The 27,443-nt window shown below is 35.1% G+C and overlaps 1 protein-coding gene across 1 annotated transcript in view; it reads left to right on the top strand.

Annotated features, from left to right (window-relative positions):
* Window positions 1–27,443, top strand: part of ATG2B (autophagy related 2B) — a 42,836-nt gene that overhangs the window by 359 nt on the left and 15,034 nt on the right. The window contains exons 2-27 of the mRNA XM_009873377.1: window positions 3,344–3,506; window positions 5,447–5,599; window positions 6,489–6,591; window positions 7,900–8,062; window positions 8,522–8,701; window positions 9,514–9,610; window positions 10,715–10,897; window positions 11,566–11,720; window positions 12,418–12,526; window positions 12,684–12,945; window positions 13,804–13,954; window positions 14,457–14,549; window positions 14,721–14,909; window positions 16,180–16,453; window positions 17,272–17,377; window positions 18,388–18,580; window positions 18,734–18,876; window positions 20,030–20,187; window positions 20,442–20,614; window positions 20,903–21,050; window positions 22,090–22,289; window positions 23,162–23,242; window positions 25,180–25,286; window positions 25,629–25,721; window positions 26,510–26,580; window positions 27,371–27,443. The exon at window positions 27,371–27,443 is cut by the window's right edge and continues 25 nt beyond it. Coding sequence (XP_009871679.1) covers window positions 3,479–3,506; window positions 5,447–5,599; window positions 6,489–6,591; window positions 7,900–8,062; window positions 8,522–8,701; window positions 9,514–9,610; window positions 10,715–10,897; window positions 11,566–11,720; window positions 12,418–12,526; window positions 12,684–12,945; window positions 13,804–13,954; window positions 14,457–14,549; window positions 14,721–14,909; window positions 16,180–16,453; window positions 17,272–17,377; window positions 18,388–18,580; window positions 18,734–18,876; window positions 20,030–20,187; window positions 20,442–20,614; window positions 20,903–21,050; window positions 22,090–22,289; window positions 23,162–23,242; window positions 25,180–25,286; window positions 25,629–25,721; window positions 26,510–26,580; window positions 27,371–27,443 — 3,686 coding nt within the window. The 5' untranslated portion in view covers window positions 3,344–3,478. The remainder of the gene's footprint in view (window positions 1–3,343; window positions 3,507–5,446; window positions 5,600–6,488; window positions 6,592–7,899; window positions 8,063–8,521; window positions 8,702–9,513; window positions 9,611–10,714; window positions 10,898–11,565; window positions 11,721–12,417; window positions 12,527–12,683; window positions 12,946–13,803; window positions 13,955–14,456; window positions 14,550–14,720; window positions 14,910–16,179; window positions 16,454–17,271; window positions 17,378–18,387; window positions 18,581–18,733; window positions 18,877–20,029; window positions 20,188–20,441; window positions 20,615–20,902; window positions 21,051–22,089; window positions 22,290–23,161; window positions 23,243–25,179; window positions 25,287–25,628; window positions 25,722–26,509; window positions 26,581–27,370) is intronic.

Here is a 27,443-nt window from a genome sequence, read left to right as displayed (position 1 = left end):
TGGGAAGTTGTTGCTGTAGTTGCTGAGTAGCATGTTTACTGACTGCTACTAGAGATGGTAAAAACATAAAGTCATCCCGGTTCTAGCTATGCTTTGTCTTCAGCTCAGAAGCATCTTGGTTCTTACAGAGTTATGCTGAGCTTAAACCGTATAGGTCTCTCAAAATTGTTGCCTAGCCTTGCAGCGGTGAAGCTACGTGTTGACAATTGGAAAGGTGTTTTTAGTTGGAGTTTCCTTTAGGAGGTGGGCTCTCACTCTTTGAACCAACCAAAGCTTTTTTGAGCTCTGGTGTATATACATATATATATATATTTATATATATGTGTCTGTACACACACGCATATCTATACTTCCACCGTACCAAAGTAATCCAAAGGTCTGGATCTGTGTTTGTAATATAAATTTCTTGGCTAATTACCAATGTTACTGAATTCTACCTGCTAGTCAAATGACTGTCATGAGGAGCTGTGTGTCAGTCATTGACTGCCAAGGTAGCAGAGGTGATGAATTACGCACACAGGTTTAGTACTTTACAAAGTCCCTTCAAGCAACTTTTATACTGTGCTGTGTTCTAGTATTAGGCCGTGCTGGGTACATTTAAAAACACTTGTGAATATGTGGTGTTTTCAAATAATGCTTTTTTAGTTATTTGTGTGAAAAGAGGTTTGAAAGTGGAAGGACATAGACGTTTGCAGAAGTTCTCAATATTACCGGCGTTGTAGTGTGGTGGTTTATGTTCGCTTTTCATTTCTTTTCTGGCTGTATCTGCAGCTTGTTTTGTGTGGCAGACAGTAAGGCTGTCTCGCTTTAGTTGAATTCTTATGCCCTCTAGTGGGTATCGCAGCACTCTTCACTAGTCAGAGGGACGTTATTTAAAATGTAAATACTTTGACACAGCAGCAGTTACGGTCCAAAATGAATAGTTAGTTATGTAAACACAGTGATTAAATGTATATACGGTAATGCGTAGGTTCTCTTCCCCATTTATAGATCAGCATTTTTCTTTTTCACTTGTAAACAGTGACACGTTTGCGACGCTCTGCACGTGATTTTCTCATGTATGGCAGATTGCAAAAGCAGATGTTGCGGAAGTACTAGAGCTCTTCCCCGCCCCGGGTAGTTGTAAGCTTGTTCTCTGTGAATCACCAGGATGACTGTATTTTTACATATTATCCATTTTTGTGGATACTTTTGTTCACCTTAACATTGTAGATACTTTAAAGAAGGCTGTATGGGTTTATAGGTTGTAGAGATTGGTAGGAATACCTGGGACTGGTACTCAAATCGTAGAATGGCCTAGGCTGGAAGGGACCTTAATCCCTTTGCTTCTTGGGACCTGGCCTGTTTAGAAAAATCAAAATGTAACCCATGATGTTTGTGGTTGCATTGTAATATGTGTTGAATAGTACTTTCACTACTAGTACTACTGTGATTCCAGTGAATAATGTGGGAACGAGTCCTGATGTGAAGACTGCTTCATGCTTCAGTTTCAAAATTTCACTTGGAATGCTGTAATTGCAGCTTTCTAGTAAAAACTGCCTTGTTTCTGCAGTAATTCACCTATAAGAATACTTGACTTTTTTTTTTTGCTTTTAGATAGCCCATTTCTATTTCAAAATAATAAGGAATGTACTAAAATACACTCATTTTTATTACCATGTACATTGGTAGCAAAAAACCATCTGAGTCAGATTTATGCAAAATAGGGTAATTAGCTTACTGCCTGCAATGGCAAATTATTTTGTAAAGGTTCAGGTAATTTAAATGGATGTGGTATTTTCAAATATAGTTTTCATGTCAAAAATAGTTGCCTTTTCTTATGATATTACCACATCTTTTATTTACTTTATTTTAAAGTTTTAATGCCACTGAATCTTGTTGATTATTTGATTCTTAAATAATTTTCCAATATAACTCTTTCAGGTTCTGTTTCTTTAAAGTTGGTATCTTTTTCTGCTGCTTGAGTGGACTTTGGAACAGAAACTAGAAAACCTGAACATACAAGCAAACAAAATTCTAAAAACAAAGTTATTAAGAGCATGAAGCAGAGCAACAAGTTAACATGATGGAAAAGTTGTACCTGGAGACAGAAGAATGAAAAATGTCATTTTTCTGAAAGCTTTTTTTTTTTTAAAATTTTAATTTTGAAATTGTTTTATATGATTAGAAAACCATTTTAAATATAATTAAAATGGAAAGCAACTTTTACATCCTTATTTTTTGGAAAACCTTTTGATGTTGAGCTTACAGATTTTCTCAGGTAGAGTCAGTGGCCTGGCTCAACAAAGGAGGATCAAAACAATTTTATTGCCAGTTGAAGATTACATGCTAATAGTACAACCACAATTTTAGTAGAGTCTTGTATATATTAGAAAGTTGCACTCACCAAATGTGGTATGTGATTTAGATTGGGTTTTATTATTATAATAGCAACCTAGATAGTAGTTCTTCAGTAATTTCAGTTTAAACTAATTTTTTTTAAATTAGAGCGTAAAAAGATATTTGTATTTTTCGGAACAAAAATGCAAATAATATGTTTCCTCTGTATGGATGTAATGGCTGCAATATTGTGCAAACAATCCTCTTCTCTGAGGATGGTGGAAAACTTAAGATTTTTAAGTTACTTCTTCAAAGCTGGTGTTCTATTTTTCTCATAAATTTCACTTACTCTGTATGATACTAAGGGCAATTTGAATGTAGTTATATTTCTAAAGTCACTCTAGAGGACTGGATTAATAGAACAGTTTCTGTAGAGTATTGGTCTGTTCACAGAGCTCCAATTTTTTAAGTCGTGCTGAACATTGAAGACGTTAGGATATGAATTAGAAATGGCAAGCATGTTATATAGGAAGAGGTGTTTATTTACTTCTGTTGTTTCAGTGTCACAAAGAAATGTCAAATGTAAAATGAACATTGCATTGAAGTTACATGCTAGTGAAACACTCTTGCTACAGAAACCAGATACTTTTGTGGTTTTACTGTCAACCTGTTTCCAACTTTCTTCAAGTATTGCTAGTGGAAGAATAGGTCAAATTGTGTCAGTACTGTAGTATTTGTAACAGTAAGATAGCATAATTTTTTTTTTTGATATGGTGCAAAAAATACAGTTTATACAGTGGCCACAGAAAACTGTTTTATGCTGAAAGCTAAATAATTAATGTGAAACAAATTATGGTGGAATCGAAATACTTCACAGGGGCCAGTTTGTTATCTTTCTGAATGTAATTAATTTTCTGGTAGCCTCAGTATGTTTGTTTTATTTGTTATACTCAAAATTATGGATGTGTTGTGGGTGAGTTTTTTTTAATGATTATTTCTATTTTATTTTCTTTTCTTCTTCTAGTGTCTTAATGAGATCCTAGAGTCTGCAGACGCACCTCTGGAAGTCACAGATGGATTTATCCAATCAATTTCTTTATCTGTTCCATGGGGGTCGTTGCTACAGGATAACTGTGCGTTAGAAGTAAAAGGATTAGAGATGGTCTTCAGGCCAAGACCAAGGCTTGGTAGGCTTATTTTTTAATTTTCAAAATGGAAATTCTTTGCAGTTTTCCAGAGGCAGAAAGCAATATTTATTTTAGTCAGTTCTTAGCTTTATTTAAAGTGCCCCTTAATTTACATGCATTAGTGACAGAGAACGTAAACCAAGCCGTCAGGTGTTTGTCAAGTTGTTTCTCAATTGCTTGTTCTGTTTAAATAACTGAAAACGTTTATAATGCTCCTGCTGTTGTATCTCTTCTTCCAAACTGTTTCAGACATATTAAAATGAAAATAATAGTGTGTGGAAAGGAGTTTTAGTTAGCTGGGTTTTATGGGTGTTGCACAGCGAGTGCTGCTGGTCAGCATTAGTAGCAGGCTGTGAGGTGGCAGTGGGATAACACAGAGAAGGACTTTGGAGGGGCACATTACAATGAGATTCTGGCTTTCTTTTGCAACTTTAGGGTAAAAGATGAATGTTCTTGCTTATTTGGAGAAGTGGTGCAACTTAATTGCTATCACAGTCTGAAATAGTGACTTTTAAGTACTCTAAATACTTACTACTTTTTATTCTAATGCTGAGAGGATTGCCTGAGCTCTTCGGGCTTGTCTGTATCCACGTGAATCTGACTGATCTAGTTGAGACTGTCCTCGTGATAAATTTTCACTACCAAACCTCCTTATGGAGGTTCTGTTCAGATGTGATGTTACAGTGCGTGTGGGACATCTAGTGAATTTTTAGTGTGTGGGATGTTTTGATTGAATGTTTGAAGGATTTTAATTTGTTTTTCTTTTTATAGTGTAGAGAAGGTGGAAGAAAATATTTCTTTAAATACAGCATAAAGAAGTGAAAAATTGCATAACCGCTATTTTCCATCTTTTGCAAGTTACCTTAAGTACCTTGCTTATGTATTCAGCATTTCATTCTTATTTGCTTAACTGGAACTAAATTTTGAGCTGTCTTACTTTATCATGCAAGATTTGCTTTGTAAGAATGGTGGTGTTTAGGAGGAAGCCTTGTTTTTTTTCACTTGCATCCATTTAGTTCTCTTTGATGCACAGTGCTTTATAATACACTAGATAAAAACCCATGATGCAGGTTTGATAAAACTTCTGTAGCCACATAGATGTTTCCAGACCCAAGTGCTAAACTGGAATGTTTTGCCTATTTAACATGTTTAGGGTTTTTGCTAGTTTAAAGTTTTTTTGCCTATACTAGTGTATAACTTTTCTAATCTACTCTTATAGTATTTGTTTACAATGGGCTTGGCATTAGCTGATAGGCACATACGGTCAATAAAGTTAATCTGGCTGCTGAAGGACTTATTCAGCTTAGTACATGCTGTACTCTTGGATTTTCTGTTCTGCTTAATATGTCAGGTCTGTGTTAGACACTTCAAACATGTTCTAATATGCTAAGATAACATCTTAAACCTTGTTTATTTTTTCCCTCTCTGGGATATGTTTCAAATGGAATAAGAAACCTTACACTAAGTCTTTAAAAAAGGAGTACTTCCTTGATTCAATTTTTCTGATTATGCCTGCAAAATTGTACTGTTATAATAGAATTACTTGAAAATTTACTCACTTAAACCAGTGCTGAAGATTAGGAACATAGTTTAGGAGTGACCTGGCAGTACTAGGTTGATGGTTGAACTTGATGATCTTAAAGGTATCTTCCAACCAAGTGATTCTGTCATTCTGTAGTTGGTTACACTAAATCCTGGTTTCATCTTCTTTATATTGAGTTTTCAAATACCAGAATCTTACAAATGCAATCTAAGTAGATTAAAGTAATTTTGAAGTAGTAAAATGCATAAAGAGAGATCGTGACTATATTAGTAAGTAAAACTTCTTACTAAGCTTTTGAAAGTCTTCTGAATGTGCCAAATGTGTTATTTCATTTTGTCTTTAGTTTTCAAAATATTCACAGACAAATTTATTAAGACTTTTTTTTTTAATTCCACAGCATCTGGGTCTGAGCCCATGTCTTGGTCAAGTTTTATGACCAGTAGTATGCAGCTTGCAAAAGAGTGTCTTAGCCAAAAATTGACAGATGAACAAGGAGAAGGGTCCCAGCCTTTTGAAGGACTTGAGAAATTTGCAGAAACTATTGAAACAGGTATGAATTAATTATTGAGATCGGAATGAACATCTGAGATGAAATCAGTTTATGTTGTGTCTCAGTTTTACAGAATGGCATCTCATTTGCCATAATTTGTCTCTGTATACATCCCTCGGTCGACAGAATGAACCCTACTTTAGGGCAAATTGGTGTTTGTTTACACCAGAACAAATCCAGCTAATTCTGTGCTTGAGTGATGAGTGAGATGCCTTAGTTTTGGAGGTGCCAGTTTAGTTCACCACACAAACTTAAATTGCTAGTAGTGATGCTGTTGAGATAGAAAGCTTTTTAACTTTAACACAAAACTGACCTGTTACAATGTATATATCTCAGTAACCACACTGCATTGTTAGAAGTACTTTAGATTTTGTTGTTGTGTGGTATTTGGGATTTTTATTTATTTATTTATTTATTTTTGTGGAAGAAACTAGGGGTTTTGACCACATTATGCAGTGGAGAACCTAGTGCTGAAATGTTTGAGCTAAGGGAAATGTTTAAAAACAGATCTAGAAATAGAAGTATTTAGTCAAAGTACCGTGGTGCTCTAGCAGTGGTGAGGAGTTCAGACATGGTGCATAACGGAGCAGGTACTTTGAGAATCATCCACACTGAGCCACAGAACAACTTGGTTTGAGTTATCACTTGCTCAAATATCTGTGCATTGTCAGAGCCTTGCATGGTATGTATGTACATATTGGACATGTAATACGAGTTTAAATTGTCACTTGGTATCTTGTTACATTATTAAACTCGGTTGATTATTTCCACTGAAATAAATGCAAGAACTTGACCAGAATGAAAGACTTTTTAAAATGGGTTATAGAAGTCATTGTTGAGTAACTTGACTTCAAAGCTTGCATGCTGTCTTTCTGTTTTCTCATTTAAGTTCTAAGAAGAGTGAAAGTTACCTTTTTGGATACTGTTTTGCGAATAGAACATGTGCCGGAAAACTCTAAAAGCGGAACTGCACTTGAGATCAGGATCGAAAGGTAAAGATTTTTCTTCAAAAATTTTTTTTTTCCTAAGGCACTCTTTTTTGCCATTACCTCTACAGTATATTTTGCCCATGCACACACGTTTTTGGTATACAGTTAGACAGTAGCTCTTGAGCACCTTTTTTATAATGCCAGCAAGTATTTTCTCCACTCAACTTCCAGATAATGTATTTAAGCTAAAGATATTTAACTATCAAATTAGAGGAGTTCTGAATTTTCAAAAAATAAATTAATAAGCACTTCCACAACTAATAAATGCTGTTTATCAGATGATCAGCAGTCAATGGATATTGTTGGCCAATCAGACCATCTCTTCGATATGCAAAAGGAACTGACCTTTTTGATGAAGACACTTTAAATATTTTTGGGAGGAAAGATACGGTCCTGAAAAAAAACCCAGCTGGAGGATTTTAGGTTCTCTATGAGCTTTCAGAAGAGCCCACATATATTCTGTAATTACTGTGAATTTGAAAACGGTACACATTCTTCAAGTATTTTGTTTGATGTATGAGATAGTACAAAGTGTTGCAATCATTACCAAAGAAAACTGATTCTTACTGAGAAATGATCATGAAATATATTTAGCTTTAACCATATATCTACCTTGTGTTATGTTCAGCTAAAGAGATGTGATACTAAAACTTTTTTTTCTTTAAATGAAATCCATTCTCTGAGCAAACGTCCTTTTCAGTACTTTAAAAACTAGATTGAAACAAACTTAAGTAGCATGTTGTTCTGATGTTTTATGCTTGTTTTTGTGGAAAGGCAGGTGTATTTTTCCACTGCAAATTCTACTATGTGGAGATTTGCATCTTTTTAAGAGTTTGCTGTTCGGGCTCAGTATTATATGTAAGAAATTTAATTTCACCAAAAGTTTACAAGACTGGAGCCTGTATTTTCAACTTTCAATTCGTAGACAGCAGAAAAATATTAGATGGCAGATTCTTAAAAAAAAAAATCAGATTCTGGATCAAGAATTATTGTGTGTGTCCTAATGGAAATAGGTGGTATAGAGGTATTGGGTGGACTTACTCACTTTACAGTCAGATTAGCTGTAAGTACTAGGATAATACACTGGGTTATGTTCACACTGGAAACCGTACTTGTCCTATGGTGTCCTGTAGAAAACTTAAAATTTCCATCACTCCCAGAGAGTAGTGCTTTCTCCTTTCACAACAATCAATGGCATTGTGAATGGTATGGAGAGAGAGAGCATGTACGGACTGAAGAGGCTAAATGGCACAATAAAGGTAAGAATTTGTATGCACCTACCATCTTTGTTTTCTTTCTTTTGTCTCCCAGAACTATGTACTGTGATGAAACTGCAGATGAGTGCTCTGGAATTAATGTGCATCAGCCCACTGCTTTTGCTCACAAGTTGCTGCAGCTCTCAGGTGTCTCTTTCTTCTGGGATGAGTTTCCTGCATCAGCAAAGTCCTCTCCAGTGTGTTCAGCTACACAGATGGTAAAGTTAAATACATTATATAAGAATGTACATTGATGAGGGATGGAATATATTGTTACACTAATACGTTAGATTCATTCTGTAGGATGTACGAGTTGAACTTTTACTTGAATCTGTGTTTGATAAGTTTCATAATCACTTCCTGTGGATTTCGAGGGGAAGAAACAGACGTTGGGACTGAATAAAATTTACAATGTATTGTCCTGGAATCTGGTTGCAACTTTAGTGTATAGAAATCCTCTACTGTTCACTGTTTTATAGAAACTTGCTCCACTATTTTTTGCAAAGACTTGATGTTTCACGTTTTACATGTCTTATTTCTTTCACAGTTATCCTTATGTGTTATTATTGCCGTTTGCAGATTTATATTTGTGTGATAAGCTTATTTGAAACGCCTGTTTGTTTGTGTTTTGTCAGAAAAAGATACATTTTTATTCTTTTTCTCTGTAATATATTAAGGCGACTGAACCAAAGCTTTCACCTAGCTGGAATCCAAAAATCATTTATGAGCCACATCCGCAATTAACAAGGAACTTGCCAGAAATTACTCCTTCTGACCCTGTGCAAATCAGTAAGCTGATTGGTAGAATGGAGTTGAGCCTAACATTAAAGCAGAATGAAGTACTTCCTGGAGCTAAGGTTAGTCATGCTTCCTGGGTCTTTAACTAAACTAGTAGGTATGTAGGATTTAATTTTTTCTGCATAAAAAAATTCTGAGGTTCTCAAGGGGACAGTTGTAGGTTCTCTGCATTCAAAACCAACATATATGTCCTACTAGATATCTTTGCAGTGGCTGAATAAGTGAGTGGCACAGTGAAATACATTACAGGAGGATCACTGTATGTTAGAGAGACTGAATTTTTGTATTGGAGTAACTCCTGAGAAAGTTTATTTTGTTTTCAGGAAAAATCCTTCTGCTATTCATTGATCCTTTTTTCTTGTAGCTCCGTAACTGACTTTGTCCATGTACGTGTGGAATGTTTACCTGGTTGATTAAAATCACTTTGCTATCAAAAGAGTATAATTTACTTTAACAATTACAAGAAAACCTTAAATGATTAGATTTCAGAATTGCACTAATATAAAACAATTTTATATTAAAATTCATAGTAAATCAAAGCTACAAAATATAGTGTGTAAGGTTGTGTCAAATATGACACACTTCAATGATTTCATTTGCTTTTGACACTTCCCAAAGGGTGGAAAAAATAGTAGGAAGCAGTATATAAAACTAATTGATCACTTATTTTGCCTGCTCAGGCAAATATTTTTTAAGGTCCTTATAGGCAAAAGTATGTTTTCATATAGATGCGTTGCACTGCATGCCTTGCTTTTTGTTTTGTTGTTGGTTTTTTTCTTCCCATTAGTGTAGTGCAGTTGACCTTAGCTGCCAAGACTTTTAAAGAAAAATCCCGTAAGTGTTCTTGAAAGTGTTCTTTCTTTTTCTTTAGTTGGATGTGGATGGACAAATAGACTCTGTACATATATTTCTGTCACCACGGCAGGTGCATCTTCTGTTGGACATGGTAGCAGCTATTGCAGGACCGGGTAAGTGAACATTCTGTAAATGTTAAATATGTATTATAGTGGATGAAAAATAAACTTTAAGCTAAACAGATTTCCTCAGTGCAAAAAAAAGACAAATTGGCATGGCAGATTATTGTTAATCTCTGTCTGATGTTAGCAAAATGTATTGTAGCTGCTCTGAGTAGGACTATGATCAGTTTACTGACTTCAGTTGCAAATTGTTCATGTTGGTAATGAAAATCTAGGTAACAAATAAGGCTTGACAAGTGATGGTATAACAGGACAAGAGATGGACACATAGTAAATGAAGAAAATCAGGAGGCCAGAACAGTTTTGATTCTTGTAGTTTGTGTTTCATGAGAGGGGCTTATCAGTCTGATTCCTTCTCTGTTCTATGCTTTAGTGATAGGCACAGAAAACACAGAACAAATAGTAATTGTGTTAGTTTGTCCATATTTGCTAAGTAATTAACAACATTTTGACTACTGCAGTAGGAGGATTTGAGAGTGTTTTTGTTTGCCCCTCTCTCTATCTTCCTAATGCAGATCATTATTATCTTTATTATTAGGATAGAGAGTTAATCTTCTTGAAAAGGTTTGTCATGTCCTAGGCAGGTGTTTAACAGTCTTCTAATAGTATTTGTTGTCCTGGACTTGATCATTGTTTTTGGATAACTGGAAAAGCATTACATATGTGTCATTCCATATGTGTTATTTTCAATCCTGAAATGTTAATAATTCCTTAATTGTAAAACCTTTAAGAGATTGTGTTCTGAGTCCCTAAAGCTGAGTGAGAACAGAAATATATCCTGATATTCTATATGAACACGTTTGCATATATGACCTTAAAATATTATCTTCAGACCTGGAATTAATGAATGCTAGGGAGAGAGTAAAGCATTTTGGGCAAGTAAAATCTTCAAAACTGCAAAATATGTATATGTACACATCTAATGTGCAGCAGCTCTGTATGTTTAGATGGCAGATTCTTTACATATATATATACACATATACATATATATATATGCACAGCAACAACAGTTAATTTTCAGAGTAATTTTTGAATTTTCTTTGGGACGCTGGTAAGGAAATTATAGTGGACTTTCTGTCCTTTTTTTGAATTCAGAGAGCCTAAGCAGGATAGAATTGTCAAATAAAGATAGGAAGAACCGGCCAATGCAACAGGAGGATGAGTATCGGATTCAGATGGAGTTGAAACGTTATTTAAGAAAAGAGTCTTTATCTGCAGGAGCATCATCTGAACAAAGCTTCTATGAGACAGAGAGTGCCAGAACGCCTTCGAGTCGTGGCAAGTATAAAAGATGATGCAGTGTAGCAAATAACCTGTTGTTAAGATTATATAAATTGACTGCTTGTCTTTTAATCTTACTAATTTAAGTATCAAAAGAACTTTGACGTGGAATAATTGTATGCTATTAATTGTACTGTTCAATAAAAAAATTAACACCTAGTTTATGTGTCAGGCTAGATTTGATGATGAAAACTACTCAGTAATCTCTGTTACTGTGCACCACACATGCAGTGTGATATCTTTTGAAATGCATGGTTGAGGAAATGAAATACGGAATACAATTTCATTGCCCTGATAGTTATATTTATTGGAATATTTTTTACTGATTATTTTTAATGTGAAAATATAAACTTTGATTTGTCAAAAGGAGAGTATATGAATTTATATAAATAATGCTAACTTGAATATGAAAATGGAGCATTTAACTGTTCTTAGTATTAAGTTTTTTGCCTTTAAAAAAAAAAATATCTGTCCACAGATACTGCTTGGTGTCAAGCAACACAGATACTTGGTGTCAAGAGAAATTGGAATGTCTGTAAATAATATGTTTAGCTGGTTATTCTGTCTAGCAGTTAGATTTCTGAATTTAGGGAAATATTTCTGTTAAAAGTGAAGTTATTCTTTTAATTAGAAAATAACTCTTTACTAACTTTGGTTCTTGCCAGAAGAAGAAGTTTTCTTCTCAATGGCTGAAATGGACATGTCTCACAGCCTTTCTTCCCTGCCACCTCTCGGAGACCCTCCAACCATGGATCTAGATTTATCTCTAACGAGTACATATACAAGTACACCTGCAGGATCTCCACTGAGCACTACTGTGGTATAGTATTAACTATATTTAAAATCTTTTTGAAATTAACACTTCTGTCTGAACCTGGTGCATAAGTATTATTTACAGTATCAAGAATTAGTGCAAAATTCTAGGACAAGTGAAAATGTTTGGTTGATAGCATTCCTTTTCTGCTATGGAAATTGTATTTGAAAGTTTGTCATCTCTTTGGCTATGAAGACAGGAAATGGAATGTATTGGTTTTCAAATGCCTTGAAGCTTATACAGGATGCTTTTTGATGTATTTTCTTTTTAATAACTGCACATTTCCTGTCTGTGTTTTCTTCTGTATGGTCTACGTAGGCAATGACAGTAAAAAGTACAAAATCATTCTGTTACATTAATCCTCAAACAACATAAAAATTGTGCTGTTGATATTGCTATCTTCTCTGAATCTGTTTTGTGCCTAATGTTTTGCTTTGAGAGAGCCATGGAGCATGTTGTGGTTTTACAGAGAAAAAGGAGAATATGCACTCTCGGAGAGAGCAAATTTAGCTTTAAAAATATGTGGGTGTAGACAATCATAGAATTCGAAAGTGTAACCCGAACTAAAGCATATGTAAATGGCTTGGTTGAGCACTAACATGCCACGAAATGACATGCTGTTCATGGTTTGTTGTTGCATTTTGCTCGTTTTTACCTTTACATGAATTTTTCAAATTGAAGGTCATACATATTTGTGTTTTAGCTTCAGCCAACTTGGGATTTTCTTGATCGTAACAAACAAGAACTACAACCTCCAAGAGGTTCTTCGCTTACAGCCAACATGGTTCACCAGACTTCCTTAAGAAGGACATGTAAGTGAAAATGTTGTTTTGCATTCTGCTCTCTAGATAATTCTGAAAATGAACTGTTGTGCAGCAGCTTGGTAAAGAGAAATTAAAGTCAAAAGTGAGATGATTTTGTAAATGTGTTATTGCTGAAAAATTACGTGAACTTAATTTTGTATTTCAGCTATTCCATCCAGATCTGTGTCTGTGGATGAATCCAGACCTGAGCTTCTTTTTAGACTGGCAGTTGGAACTTTCTCAGTGTCTGTACTTCATATTGACCCTTTACCCCCACCTGAAAGTTCACTGAACCTTAACCCATTGACACCAATGGCTCGGGATTTCTTTACCCGAATAGAAAAGATTGAGCCAGTTAAGTTTTCAACAGAAGATTTTCTGTCCTTCCGAGAAGTATTTGCAGAAGCTTGTTCTCATGATCACCTTAGGTATAATTTTGCTTATTAATAAATATATTATCAAAAATATATATTAAGTAAATTTGAATAAAGTAAGTTTATTTCCATAGGAATTGTGTCACTTTATATTGAAGTGTGTTAGACTTACTTGTTAATTTCAAAATAACCTTGAATTTTGACATCTGTTGTCCAAGATTTTTTTTTTTCTTTTGTAATAAAGAAGAGTGCATAAACATTAAAATCAACCTATTTTTTTACAACAATAGGTGAATTAAACTAGGTACAGTTTTTACCACAGAAATCCAGAGAGTCAGGTATCATCAAGTAAATGATTTCTTTAGAAATAGCTGGGTTTTGAAGCACCATCCTTATTGCAATATAAGGATTGCTGCTTGAAGGAGCTTAGGGTTTTACTTGGTGCATAATAGTGTATTAGTATAGACAAAAAGTGTGGGTAAAATCATCAAGTTAATCAATGGGCTTTTTTTCCAGAAGTTTTTACTGTCCCAGTATAGTGTATGATACAAGATATTTAAGAGTGTCTATATCTTTTCTTAACTTATGCATGGAATTTAGTCTTCTTGAGGCGTTTGACTTTTTCGTTGTCTGTGAAAGGGTGTTTAGGCTTCCTGCTTTGTGTTACTCACCTTAGGTTAAATGTCTAAAATTTCTCTACGCTGACCATGGTTGAATGTGTAACATAAGTGATCTGCATTGTCTTTGTTGCTAAAACTATAATCTGTTAGAATTTTTACTATTGAAGAAGTGATGGCAGTTTTCATGATTTTAAAAAGGATTGCCATGATCTTTCTTTACATATGTAAATTTTGACTTATAATTCTTACCGTTTCACGCTACTTTTCGTAATTCATAATTTTCTTCATTCAGTTTTATAGGTACTGGCATCAAAGTGTCTTACGAACAAAGGCAAAGGACTGCCTCTCGAAGTTTCAGCACTGATTTATCCATTGGGAATATGGAGTTCCTGGAATGCCTTTTTTCTACTGACTCGCATTCCATTCAGCCTCACTATACAGAGGTAAGTAAAAAATATAGGGAGTTCCATTGAGGGGGGGAAGTTAGTTGTGTAACTGAGAATGCCAGATTTTAAAATTATTGTAGTTTTGATTTATCTTATTTAATATGTTTTAATATGCAACTTATAGTTTAATTGCAAGCTCAGACTACTGTCATAACTCACTGGAATAGCATTAAGTAGCCAGACTTTGCTATTTAGTTCTCTTTAACACAGTTTGGGTGTTAGAGTAAATGTTTTCCAAAATATTAACAAATGGAGTTGAGCAATTGAAAGGTTTCTTTGGATGATGATTGTTCTTCCAGCTCATTTAATGGTTGAAGACATCCAATAAAGTCACTGAGGAAGTGAATCGAGTAAACAGTTGGGCAAGGGCTCTGTTTACTGACTTTTGTGAAGGGTTACCTGTGGTCTATTCTAGGTAGAACATCACAAATACATTTTCCCATGGTAACTCTTTCCTCCTTATCTATTAATTATTTTTAACTCTTATTTTATTTTCAAGCTGCTGACATTTCATTCTGAAGAAGGAAATGATTCTCATGCTGTGCCATGCCTTCAGCTGCATTATAAGCATTCAGATAATAGAGGACCTCAGGTAAGGTGGGAGATGAAAACCACCAAATTTCTCTGTAATAACCTTTGTCTAATTTTGTTCATTTTAACAGAAAGGTATCTTTCTTGGAAAACAGTCCTTAACTCTCAGTTATAATTTATTTCACTGTGTTGTTGTTAAGGAGATTTTAGTGCTTTTTCTCTTTCTTTCCAGGGCAGTCAAGGAAGACTCAGTTCTGTTCCACAGAAAGCAGAGTTACAAATAAAGTTAAGTCCAGTGTTTTGTGAGCTGGATATCAGTATTGTAGACAGATTAAATTCCTTACTTCAGCCACAGAAACTAACTACAGTGGAGATGATGGCATCTCACATGTATGCTTCTTACAACAAGCACATAAATCTGGTAAGTTACAAGTGAAATTGATTAATTAACATGTTGACTTTTTGCAGGAGTAAAGGCAGAATGGCTCTAACCCTGCAATTGCTAATTCTAATTGATTTGTGGTGATTGGGTTTCTTTGTTATGTTGGTTTGTTTTTTTTTTTGGAATGTGTTTTGGGTTTTTTACCTTGAATACAGGACAGTAGCCATCTGACGTAGCTGCTCGGTTTCAATTCCGTGATTGCATGCTCTGTTACAGACCTAGAGACGATGGTAGCTGCTTTATAAACTGCCTAAGTTGCCAGCTTCTTGAAGAAAGCAGAACTGGGCACAAAAGATGAATCTTGACTGGCTTATCATTCCTAGTCCATCCATCATGCTCTCCAGCAGCTGATATGAACTGTGGCTGACAATTCCACTACTATATTAGAATCTTTAGGCATCGCAGTGAGCCCAGTTGCCTCTGCTATGCCTCACCTGCTTTTAGGACAGGTAATAGGAAGGATGGGCAAACACATACATTGTGTTCTAGTGATTGAGGACCAATGGAAGAATTTGGAGCTGTTTGTCTTGATTCAGGTTGTCGGTAGGGTTTAAGTGTTAGTGTATTTAGCACAGTAATGTTAAAATTGAAGGCTTTTTTTGAAATGCATGAGGGAGTTTTAATGCAGTTAATTGATTTTGTTTCTATGCAGCAACAATGTAATTTTATTGTTTCATTAATTGATTACAGAAAAATTAGCCTTCAGAACTTAAGAGAATTGTTAAAGAGAATCCTCACTTCAAAAAATTCTAAGACATCAGTAATTTCTGTCAATGTGGTTATGTCCTGAAAGTTTATTTCTTTTTAACAGTGGTCAACAGTAAATTACACTCGGGGAGATTTTCAATGACGGGAGCTGGAAGCCATGACTTACTCAAAAGGGAAAATACACATGATAGTTCCTGGCTTCTCAACAATGGCATTTAAAAAAAAATAAAATCTGTGAAACATGATATTTCCTAACTAGAGCTGAGTATTGTTTAGTATTCTCACTCTCAAATTTAAGAAAAAAAAAATAAGCCATTTTTTTGAAAGATCACTAACCTATGCAAATACTTGATTTCTAACTAAGTAGAGGCTTAACTGCACCAGTAATAGTAGAAAACCCAAGAGTAATAACAGTTGGTCCTCATAAGTGTGTTTTCTGTGATTTTTTTTTTTTTTTTTTATTTTTACATATCACATAATCAACTACTAGAGCTATTTTTCTAATTTAGTGGGGTTTTTTCCCTTTCACTTTATTTTTCAGCATAAAGCATTTGCTGAAGTTTTTCTGGATGATTCACGCACTCCTGCAAACTGCAGAGTTTCAGTTCACGTCACTGCCCCAGCATTAAATCTTTCTGTTCGCTTCCCAATACCTGACTTACGGTCAGATCAAGAAAGAGGACCATGGTTTAAGAAATCACTTCAGAAGGAGATTCTTCATCTTGAATTTACAGATATGGAATTTAAAACTGAGTTTATAGGAGGGTCAACTCCAGAGCAAGTTAAATTAGAACTTACCTTTAAAGAGCTAACTGGTAAGAAAGTTACGTTCAAATATTGTCTTTCATTTTCCCAGACATTAAGTAGCCGAGACAGAGGTCCTCTCATGGCTTAACACAGGGAGTCTCTTTCCACCTGAATTTTGGAGCAGATACCTCTGCTGCAGTTCAGTGTTCTATATAAAGCGTCAGCATAAATCAAAATAATACTACTAGGAGGAGAGCCTGTTGTTTGTAGGTGTATTGCTTGCATTCTTATTTTTTTGGATCTGAGCTAATATTTCCTTTGTTTCCTGTTACCCTACACTAAAATAGTATGACTCTGTATCAGTGGAATCTCTGTGGTGGTGTTGGGGTAAGTTTTGTAGATTTGTAGGCGAGATACTACAGCTCTGCAAATTGGGAATCTCAAGTCTAGTCTAGAAACGAAATGGATGATTTCCTAAATAACTGTCATTGAGAAAACTTCAATACTTTTATGCTTCTAATATCTTTCCAAGTAATAAATCTGCTAGACTGGTTTGTATTTGCAACCTTCTCTGCTGATTTGTCATTCTGTGTACTTTTCAAGGCTGTGACGTAAAGTAGGGATCCTGTAAATGTAAATGCATATACCTATGCATTAGAAGTATCTGATTTTCTAACTACTGCTAGTTAAGAAGATAATGTGAGATAATTTTTATTTCTAAAAATGGATATTTATTTTTTGGAGGAGGAGAAAACAAAATTTGCATAAATACCTTAGTAATAGCATTGATAATGTAGTCTGTTGGAGTCCAATCTGAGGAGCAGGCAATCTTAAGTTAGCAGTTGTCATTCCTGTGTTAGTTTTAAAAAAATGATTTTCTATTCAGGTTCATTTGAAGAAGATAGTGCAGAAGCACCAATAAAATTTTTCCAAGTGTCTGGTGGCACAGATGGAGATATAACGTCATCATCAGACAATTTTGACTGGCCTCGGTAAAATAATGTTTTATTTTTTAATGTGGGTTGTTTGGATTTTTCTGAAGCATTGTCTGTGTGGTAAATGCTTTAAAATAATTTGCAGAGAAAGAACACGTAGTATGGAGATGAACTCAATAATTTATGAAAAACAACTCCAGAACTTACACATTTATAATAATACAAGGTGGTTTTAATGTATAATGAGTTTCTGTAGACTTGAGTAAATTTTGGTGAAAGCTAGGTCAATGATTAGAGACTTGAAGCTTTTTTTTTTTTCCTCACTTCACCTTTTCTTCCACTTTTCTGTTTAAGACTGGATACTGAACAAAACCCAACTTAGTAAAATTTTACCTCAAAATATTAATATAAGCTAGTATAAAGCTGTAACAGCAATAATTATAATTGTGTTGTGACTGAATTATTGCATGTGGGTCAATACGTTACTCAAGAGTTACTAAACAGAAGGACCTAACAGCTGTAGTGTGTGGTAAGGTATTTCAAGAGGCAATTTTAGAATTGCTGCAGAATCTGCCACTTTTTTTTTTTCCTACAATATTAGTGGCTGTCTGAAAGCCTGTTTGTATGGACATTTTTAAAGCAGAGTTTTCTTTAATAATGGTGCAAGTAATTTTTTTCTATAACAGTGTATAGGGGTAACATCATGTGGCAAAGCATTTTTTGAGAGCTGTTGATGATCTAATGATACAAGCATTACGCCAGAGAGCTCCAGGTTTTTCTAGGTTGTATAGTGGTTGCCTGATGAAGTTGGAAAAAAGCAGACACGAACTTTCTCACCTGATAGTTCTTTTCCTGTCTCCCTTTGTGCCTCTAAGTTTGGTGTTTAGCTTTAAGGTATCACTTTGTCTAATAAAATGTGTTATTGTCTATATTGTCTCTTAGCTATTTAGTCTCTGTGTTGTATTTGGCTGGCTAGCTAGCAGGGCTAGGGCGCATGTGACTGTGCATTGGTGTAAAAATTCTAAGCATCTCTAATAGCTTATTCTGCATAATTTCTCCAATGTCAGGATTGTACTGAAAATAAACCCTCTGGCTGTGCACTCTATTCTGGAAAGGATAGCAGCTGAGGAGGAGGAAGGTGATAACAATTTTCAAGAGGAAGAAGAAGGAGGGTCTCATTCTTTGAAGGATGTCTGTGATATTAGAAGACCAGAACCTTCTCCTTTTTCTTCTCGTAGGGTCATGTTTGAAAATGAGGAGGTACTATATAATTTTGTTATTGTTTCGTACTTATAGTAGACAAAATTAATATATTCTTGCTACTTTATGTGCATCTTCTGGCTTCTAGATTTTTAGTTTTGCTTTTTTTTACTTGAGAGGTTTTTGTTGTTGTTGTTTTTTTTCTTCTTTCAGATGGTGATGCCAGGAGATGTGGTTGAAATGACTGAGTTTCAGGATAAAACAGTTAGCAATTCTCATTATGTACTGGAACTCACGTTACCAAACATACACTTAACATTACCAAACAAAAGCTTTTATGAAAAACTTTACAACAGGCAAGTATGATAATTGTTCTTCTTGGTTATCATGACCTGTACTTTTAGTTCTGCATTTGTTTTTGATCAAGGCAGTTGAATGAGCAGCTATAGCAGGAATTTGTTTCTATAGTTTTCTGAGAACATAAAATGCTATGTAAATATTCTTACAAGTTTAACATTGGAGATACCACTGTGTCATATATCTGATCAGTGCCATAGCAGCCAACACTTAAGAAGTGTTTGGCAGATTTTGTGAAGAAAGTGTAAAGTTAAATAGTCTTTTGTGTTCAGTGAATACTTTGTTTGGATCTCTATTTGCAGTGTTTTGTTTTGCTCTAAACTTTTGGAATTCTTCTTGATAAGAGGAACACAGTACTTCAAAAACCATTGCGTTCAGGTTTATTCTTTTCTTTTTATTCAGTGATTCTCCATCTAAAAATGAAGAGTCCACAAGGAAGATGGGGGAGAAAAGCTGTAACAACCCCACTTCATAAGCTTTACAAAGGCTTACAAAAACATGGAGAAAGTGAACACAATTCATGTGTACAGATAGATGGATAGTTAGATATCTATGTTCAGCATTTATTTCTGTTAGTGTTCTATATGAAAAAACAAACTAGATTACATCAGCTAAAAATACGTATTATGCTTGACATTAATTACATAGAGATGCTGATCTGTTTTAGCCTGTGACAGACATTTCTTTGCTTCCGAAGCATTTTATCACTTCCCAAGTGGCAAAGCTGAACAGTGGCAATTTTGTTGGTGTACTTCTGTACTGAATGTTGCATGTGTCTTTAACCTTGACAGACACAGACTCACTTGAAATCAAAAGAACTGTTTCCCCCAACTTTGCTTGAAAACTGATGTGATCAAAATGGGGTTTTCTCACTCACTTCAACCTTCTGAGCTAATATACACCTACTAACAAGGCTGTTGTGACACTGTCAAGTGTTAGACTTTGATATGTGTATACCATAATTACAGAAGAAAAGTTTCTTTCGTTATTTATTGCTTTTACTCATGAATACGTGTGCTCTTGAACTCTTTTCCTTTATGAGATCTGAAATCTGTTCTATGAAGTTTGCAAAGGAAATACCGTTTGACTGACCTTGTACTAAGAGGGAATGTAGTCGTATATTTTGCATAACGATAATGTATTTCTTCCTAGGATCAGCAATGATTTATTGTTGTGGGAACCCACAGCTCCATCTCCTGTAGAAACATTTGAAAACCTTTCTTATGGTGTTGGACTATCTGTGGCCAGCCAGCTCATCAACACTTTCAGTAAAGACAGCTTTAGTCAATTTAAATCTGCAGTTCATTATGGTAATACACTTATAAATTATCTAGAGCTATGGTGATTCAAAAACATAATTGGCTGAAGTGATTAAGCTGATAGTGAAAAGAATTTGTAAACATGTAAGAAAGGATTTACTTAAACTAAGAAGAAAAAATGTGGATTACTGTTTAGTTAAGTAAAAATGTGAAATTGAATTGCATTACTGGGGGCAAAACACTGAGTTATTGGCATAATATGTGTACTAGCTAGAGAGTGAGTTGTTCTTCGTTTTATCTGTTAGATGATGAAAGCGGATCTGAGGAGGAAGCACTACAGTATTATTCCACTGTTGATCCAAACTATCGGTCACGCAGAAGGAAAAAGCTTGACTCTCAGAATAAGAACTCACAAAGCTTTCTGTCTGTTTTGCTAAATGTGACACATGGATTAGTGTCAATATTCACAGATGTGAAGGTGAGACACTGGGGCTGGAAAAAGTCATTCTGGTTTTTTTGACCATGGAATCCCCTTTATGCTGTATGCACTGTTTGTGGAAGGCACAAGTGTTCATAACAGTAATCCTGTAATCCTCATGGTGTAACTAGATAATAATGCAGCACAATATTTTGGCAGTTCTGTTTACTTGGCTTTACATGAGAATCAATGCAAGCAGAAAAATATATATTGTTAGCAAATGTTATGTTAGTTTAGACTAACTGTAGCGAACTCAGCGCTCAGTCTTTTCTATTCGTCCTTCATCAGGATGATGGAAGTACACTGGAAGGAAAATACGGCGAATTCTGGTTTGAGTTCAACAATGGTTCACTTTTCAGTGTGACTAAATATGAAGGCTTTGAGGACAGACACTATGTTTGTCTCCATTCTAGCAGCCTCAATTTATATCATCAAGGTAGGAAATAGGATTGAGGTGTCTCTGAGACTAAATTTGAACTTAGATAAGTTTGAAGGGGGTTTTCTTAGGAGAAAAACTGTTTTCTTTTTCACCTTTCCTCCCCACTCATCTCTCCCTCATCTCCCTCTACCCCCTTTTCTTTTTTTCCACTTTTTTTTCTTTTCTTCTCTGATCGTGTATCACTTGGCACAATAGATTAGTTCATGGTTGATGCTCCTAAATGCTACAGTGGTACAACTTCACAATAACTGTCTTTACTTAGTTACAATTTTGCTCAAACTCTCCTTGGCAACCACTAGTCTTTAAAGATACTGTTTTCCTCTGCCAAATGATCTCTTCTTTATTATGAGAGTACATACTTCTGTCTTTACTTAGTTACAATTTTGCTCAAACTTTCCTTGGCAACCACTAGTCTTTAAAGATACTATTTTCCTCTGCCAAATGAGCTGTACAGTCTCTTCTTTATTATGAGAGTACATACTTGCTACATGTTATTGGTTATTTAGTTTAAAAAGGTACAGATGACCAGTGGCTACTATATCTTTTCTGGGTAGCTAGTTGTAGTCAGTAGGTGGAGAGTTTTAAGTTGACTATGTAGTTTGTATGGCTGGTAACTCCTATGCAGCCAAACATTTTATGTTTTTCCCCTCAAATGTCTCTGAATCAATGGTAGTCAAGTTGATGGATTTTTCAGTGCAAGGTTTAGTTACTATGTGCTTAGATGTTAACCTGGCACCATCTCATAAAATGAAAATGAGAAACTCATTCCTATCTCTCCATGTAACCCATAGGAGATTTCTGTTGTTTGTTTCAACTCTGCCATATTGTTGAGCAAATAAAACCCCCTTACAGTCACATTTAGTTAGAACTATGGTTTTAAATGCTGGATCACCTGTAACCTCTCCTTCACAAATTTTGATTGTCAGTGTGTTTGGTAAATACAATCATTTTAAAGGCATTAAGCATAAAAAGAATTTTCTTTGACTCTTTAACAGCTTTGAAGCACAAGGTAACTCATTCTAAAATCTGTTTGCAGGTATGGTAGATGGGGTCGTCCCTTGCTCTGAAGTACGACTGCCCAGCACAATACGTCCCCATTGGTTAGAACCTACTATTTGTTTTGCTGAAGAAGATGGTCTTAGTAGAACTGCTTCGGATGGTGTAGGAGTGGATTGTCCAAGTATGCTGACCGTTGCAGTCAAAATCCAATCAGATAAAATAGAGAGCAATACAAAGGTGTGTATTTTTGATTTTGCGCTTTTCAAAATTATCCATCTCATTTTATGTGGAAACATCTAGATCTGGTGGTACAAGTTTTATAGATGAAGAAACTGTATAATTCTGAGCCATTCATCCTCGAACTGTAATTTCCTGTTAGAATCTTTTGGGTGGATTGTAAAATTTAAGTATCAGCACAACTTAACAAATTCTTCTAATGCTTCACTTTGCCAATCACACTATGTTTCTTTATTGAATACATTTCTTGGCCAATTGACCTTTTTCTTTGGTTGAGTTTTTGCCTGGTTTGTCACCACATTAAAACAAATACAGAAAGGTAAATGCTTTCTACTCAGCAGTGTCATCTAATAGGCAGCCTTTGCTTACCTAATAGGGGCCCTGGTAAACGAGTGATATGTTTGGCTTTGACAGCAGATTCATTAGCATGACTAAAAGATGACCTTTTAGCTGGTGAAGTGGTGACAAACAGGTAGAGTTATCTAGAGAAGAAGGAATCTGCAGACCAGCACAATGTCATGGGGGCTCAGTTGACTAAAGTTTGAGCTGCGTGAGAAAGTCCTGCATTGCTTGGTACTTCTGGTAATTCCTGGTGAAACCCACAATGAGTGAACAGATAGCCTTCTCACTACCACAAAATTGTCTTTTATAAACTATCCTCTTGCAAAAAGTATTAGAATGTACTAGCCATGGCTTCTGTATTAGGAAGCAAGGGTTCTTTTTTTTTAAATGTTTAATCCTGGCCCAGTCCTTTCTTCATTTTTAGACAGTGGGAGATTCAGGAAGCAGAAGGATGACTGTGTGATATAGCTTGGATGTCGAATAATTACATTGGTTTCATGTGAACTTACTGTTGCAACTTTCTCATGCAGGAATTTCTAGTTGCTGTTGGACTAAGAGGAGCCACCCTTCAGCACAGAGTACTGCCTTCTGGTTTAAGCTGGCATGAACAGGTCAGGGTACTACGCTTTTCTCAACTACATCTTCACTTCCAGTCTCATTGCTTTAACAGCTGCTTTAAGTATCTAGCAAAACCTTGATGGAGAATCTTTGTGTTAGGCTGTGTTTTCCTATCTTATTCTGCTTTTGAAAGTACTGTTCTTTACTTTGATTTTCTTTGAGACCACTTACAGACTGTAGACTTGCTCTTAAAATCTTACTTGTGTATTTGTTTGCTACAGTTTCTCTCGTCATCCTAAATCTCTGCCTATAACATGTCAGGGAGGTTCTGGGATTTTATTTGTTCTTTTTTGTTGTTGCTGTTATTTTGTTTGGGGGATAGGGCTGTTTGGTTTTTTTAAAAAGTTTAGATGGAAGATCTCAGTAGTCTCATATTAACTAAGTACTTAAATAATCTTTGACTTAAAAAAAACACCCTCAAAAGAAATACTCTGCTTGCAGTACTGAAAGTATTTTTCTTCCAGCTCACGTCATTCCTCAAGTCCTATTTCTTCCATGTCTGTTTCTCGTTTTATGCTGTTTGAATGGCTGTAATGGGGAAGGCAGCTCAGGGGAAGGAGTAAGCAGCAGTTGACATAACTGCTTGTAAAGCAGTGTCCTGAATTAAAAAGGTTGTACTGATCCACGTGGGTGCAGAGGTCTAGCATGGGGCTGGAGATGCTTCATCTGGAAGCTGTGTGTAACCAGGCATGAGCTAGGAGGTGCCATTAGCGCAGTAGCAGTCTAGTTCCATGTACTTACACTGTACTCGATTATGGAAAGTAAACCCTGACATTCCAGCTTATCCTGTTTATCCTCCAGTATGTATGGTATGCTTATTTTTATATGCATTTTTATTGTATAATTTTATGTAGCTGAACTTAGTGCTTTGGGCTCTGCTGTGTCATTACATTCTTCTCAGCATGATATTCCTGTGTGTTCATGTAGTCCTGCTTTACACCGTGTTGCCTATTTGCTCTGTGAATTTTTGCTCAATTAACATTGTTCGTGATGTACTTGGAATCGCTTTTGGAGGTGAAGGAGGAAAATAAAAAATTGACCAAAGAGGAAACAAAAGGCTGGCCATGTTGTTATACCGCAGTCTTGGGGTAATTTAAGAAGAATTTCTATACTGTAATGGATTTGAGAGAGAACTATGACAGATATTAGAGAAGAGGGTAGGACATAATTTTATGCAGTAGTACATGAAAAAGGGATATAGACAATGCATGTGCATGTATTTCTGATTCTGAGCATATTTGCCCCTCTCCAAGAAAAAGAAAGATAACTTGAAGATAACTTAAACCATGTGCAGTATTGTAAGAAACATTGGCTTTTGAAGGAGAATAGATTTAGATTAGATCTTAGGAAGAAATTCTTCAGTATGAGGGCGGCACTTCGGAAAAAATTGCCGAGAAGTTGTGGATGACCCCTCCCTGTAAGTGTTCGAGGGCAAGATGGACAGAGCCTTGAGTAGCCTGATCTAGTTGAGAGGCGTCCCTGCCCATGGCAGGGAGGTTGGATTCAATGATCTCTAAGGTCCCTTCCAGCTTCGGCCATTCTATGATTCTTTTCAGATAAAGAGAACAAAGAAAATACTAACAGCGTAATAACAACTGAAAAGAAAAATAAATGAGACTGTATTTGGGAAATGTGTTAAAAAATGGATTGTCAAGTGTTGTACAGGGAGCCACTTAGGTGTCTGTGGAATGGTCTTTTCCATTCTTTTGAAGGTGCAGTTTGGATGTTGTATTTTTTTTACCCTGTTTGCATTCCATGCTTTTCTATATTCAGATTCTGGGTAAGCAGCTTTAAGTACTTGAGATTGTTTAGTCCCTTTTCCTTCTACTAATAAAACATTTACTGCCATACCTGTTACAGTTTTTTTCTTTTCTAATTCATATTTGTTTATTAATTTACATTGAAGTATTAATATGTTTATGATTTTTAGATTTTATATTTTCTGAATATTTCTGATGAACCTGTTCTGGGATATAATCCTCCAGCTACACTTACAACTTTTCATGTACATCTGTGGAGTTGTGCACTTGATTACAGGTATGTCACCTGGTGGCACTGCAGCTATATATTTATTCTTTAGGAGAGTTTGCATACTGTAAAGAATATTTAAGAAGGTTTGCATACTGTAGAGAATATTTAAGAAGGTTTGCATACTGTAAAGAATATTTAAGAAGGTTTGCATACTGTAGAGAATATTTATTTAGGCTTGTTTGGAAAAAGTGCTAAACAGAAATCCCTTAAAATCTAAGTAGTTTCAAATAGGATAAGCACTTGCCTAGACCTGGAAGGATCTAGTTAGGTAACCTGTGGGAATTAAATTGTGCTTCTAAATAGGTGGAGAGTATTAATTTTTTTTTTTTTTTTCCTCTTTGTTGTTAGGCCCTTATTTTTGCCAGTAAGATCTCTACTTACTGTTGAAACTTTCAGCATTTCCAGCAGTGTTGCAGTGGATAAATCCTCTTCTACTCTCAGGTATAATTTAAATTATTGTGAAATATGGAAGTTTCTGTAAAACTTGTAATGCCCATTTGCTTTTTTTGATCTAGGAAGCATTCATATTGTGTAAATGATTGCAGTGGTTTGCATCTTCTGAAATATACTTTGCTTATCTGTAATTCCTCTGGTTTATTAGGTTAAATACCTTTTTTTTTTATTGTATGTTTTCTCTCTCAACTAACAATTCTGCAGTTTTTAGTACCATTGAAAGAGATCCTGGTTTATTTTGCTAGGTAGTAACATTTTAAGATTCTTAAAGATCTGTTATTTGGAAACAGTATATTAGTTAAAGAAATATTCAGTGATTACTGAATGTCTCTGAATTCTCAATTAAAGTTGCAAGAAAAGTTATTAAAAAGTTACATTCTGCTATACCTGATCTGCTGTGAAACATATGCCAAGTTGCTTATTTCTATTGATAAAACCTTATAAATGACCTTCGGAACAAAGGTGTCTGTTACTTTATTAGGAAGCAAAAAAGAAGTATTAATTCTGTATGCCAAAAACGTTGCTTTTTATTATAGGAAGGATCAAATACGTAATTGAAAAGCAAATAAAATGTAGTTAGCAATGATGAAAATCTCTTGCAGTAGTTAATTATCAATGGATTTGGAAATTACAAAAGGTTAAAATGAAGAGTTTAGATTTAAAATATGCTTGCTATATGTGTATTTAAATATTTTTTTCTATACTAATTTTTCTTATGAATCGTACAGTATTTCTCTAGCATGTTTATTCCAACTTTTTTTTTTTAAATCTTTTAGGATAATTTTAGATGAAGCTGCTTTGCATCTGTCTGACAAGTGCAACACTGTTATGGTGAACCTCCATAGGGGTAAGGATGTTTTAGATGTGACCAGTGATTTGCAGAGCTGAAAGAAACAACTCCAGGCATATTCAGCACGTATAAAGGTTTTTGAAGAATAGGTCTGGGGAGTTAAGGATGAATATGGATGAATAATGCAGTGTGGATGAAAATCTGAGTGCTTCACTTTGGGTTTGTGGATGCAGAGGTACATCAGAGAACAGCAACTTGCAAGTCCTTAAGTTTCTTGTTATAGTTCTATAATGTGTATTTGAAAAAAGCGTATTTTTAAAAATATGGAGTTTACACAGAAAGAAATCTTCAGAGAAAAGAGGTTTCATTTTATGAGAGAGTGTATATATACTAACTAGTTAAACTTGAAGTCGTTACATGGCACAGAGTTCTAGGTTCTGAAAAGAGTGATACCAGCTAATTTGCTCTCGTTCTTATGGTACCAACCACTCTCTTCAACTGACAAACTGCTAGGATGCTTAGTCACCCAATCTCTGTGTGCCTCTTCCTCTAACTAACGCAGATGGGATGAGGATAAATATCTTAAAAGATTACACTACACACAGATGGTGGCGGTGGGAGTGATATATTGGATTGGAAAGATTTGAGTTCTTAATCTGAGTAGCTGAAACTTTAGCTCTGAGAGTGATCCTCATAAAAGGAGGAATTGCAAAGATATACAAGGTGTTGATAAAAAAGATTCCTTTCTATGCTTATGCTATTTCTAATGGTTTAATAATCAAAAATACATGATCTGGATGATGTGTGTCTTAATCTTTTTTTTTTTTACTTACTCATTGTCTTTCAGATTATGTTCGTGTTATGGATATGGGACTATTGGAACTAACCATTACAGCAGTAAAATCTGATTCTGATGGGGA

Source organism: Apaloderma vittatum, unplaced genomic scaffold, assembly GCF_000703405.1.
Source record: "Apaloderma vittatum isolate BGI_N311 unplaced genomic scaffold, ASM70340v1 scaffold8367, whole genome shotgun sequence".
Taxonomy (NCBI): domain Eukaryota; kingdom Metazoa; phylum Chordata; class Aves; order Trogoniformes; family Trogonidae; genus Apaloderma; species Apaloderma vittatum.
The sequence above is the reverse complement of the archived record's forward strand: the minus strand, read 5'-3'. Positions and strand labels throughout refer to the sequence as shown.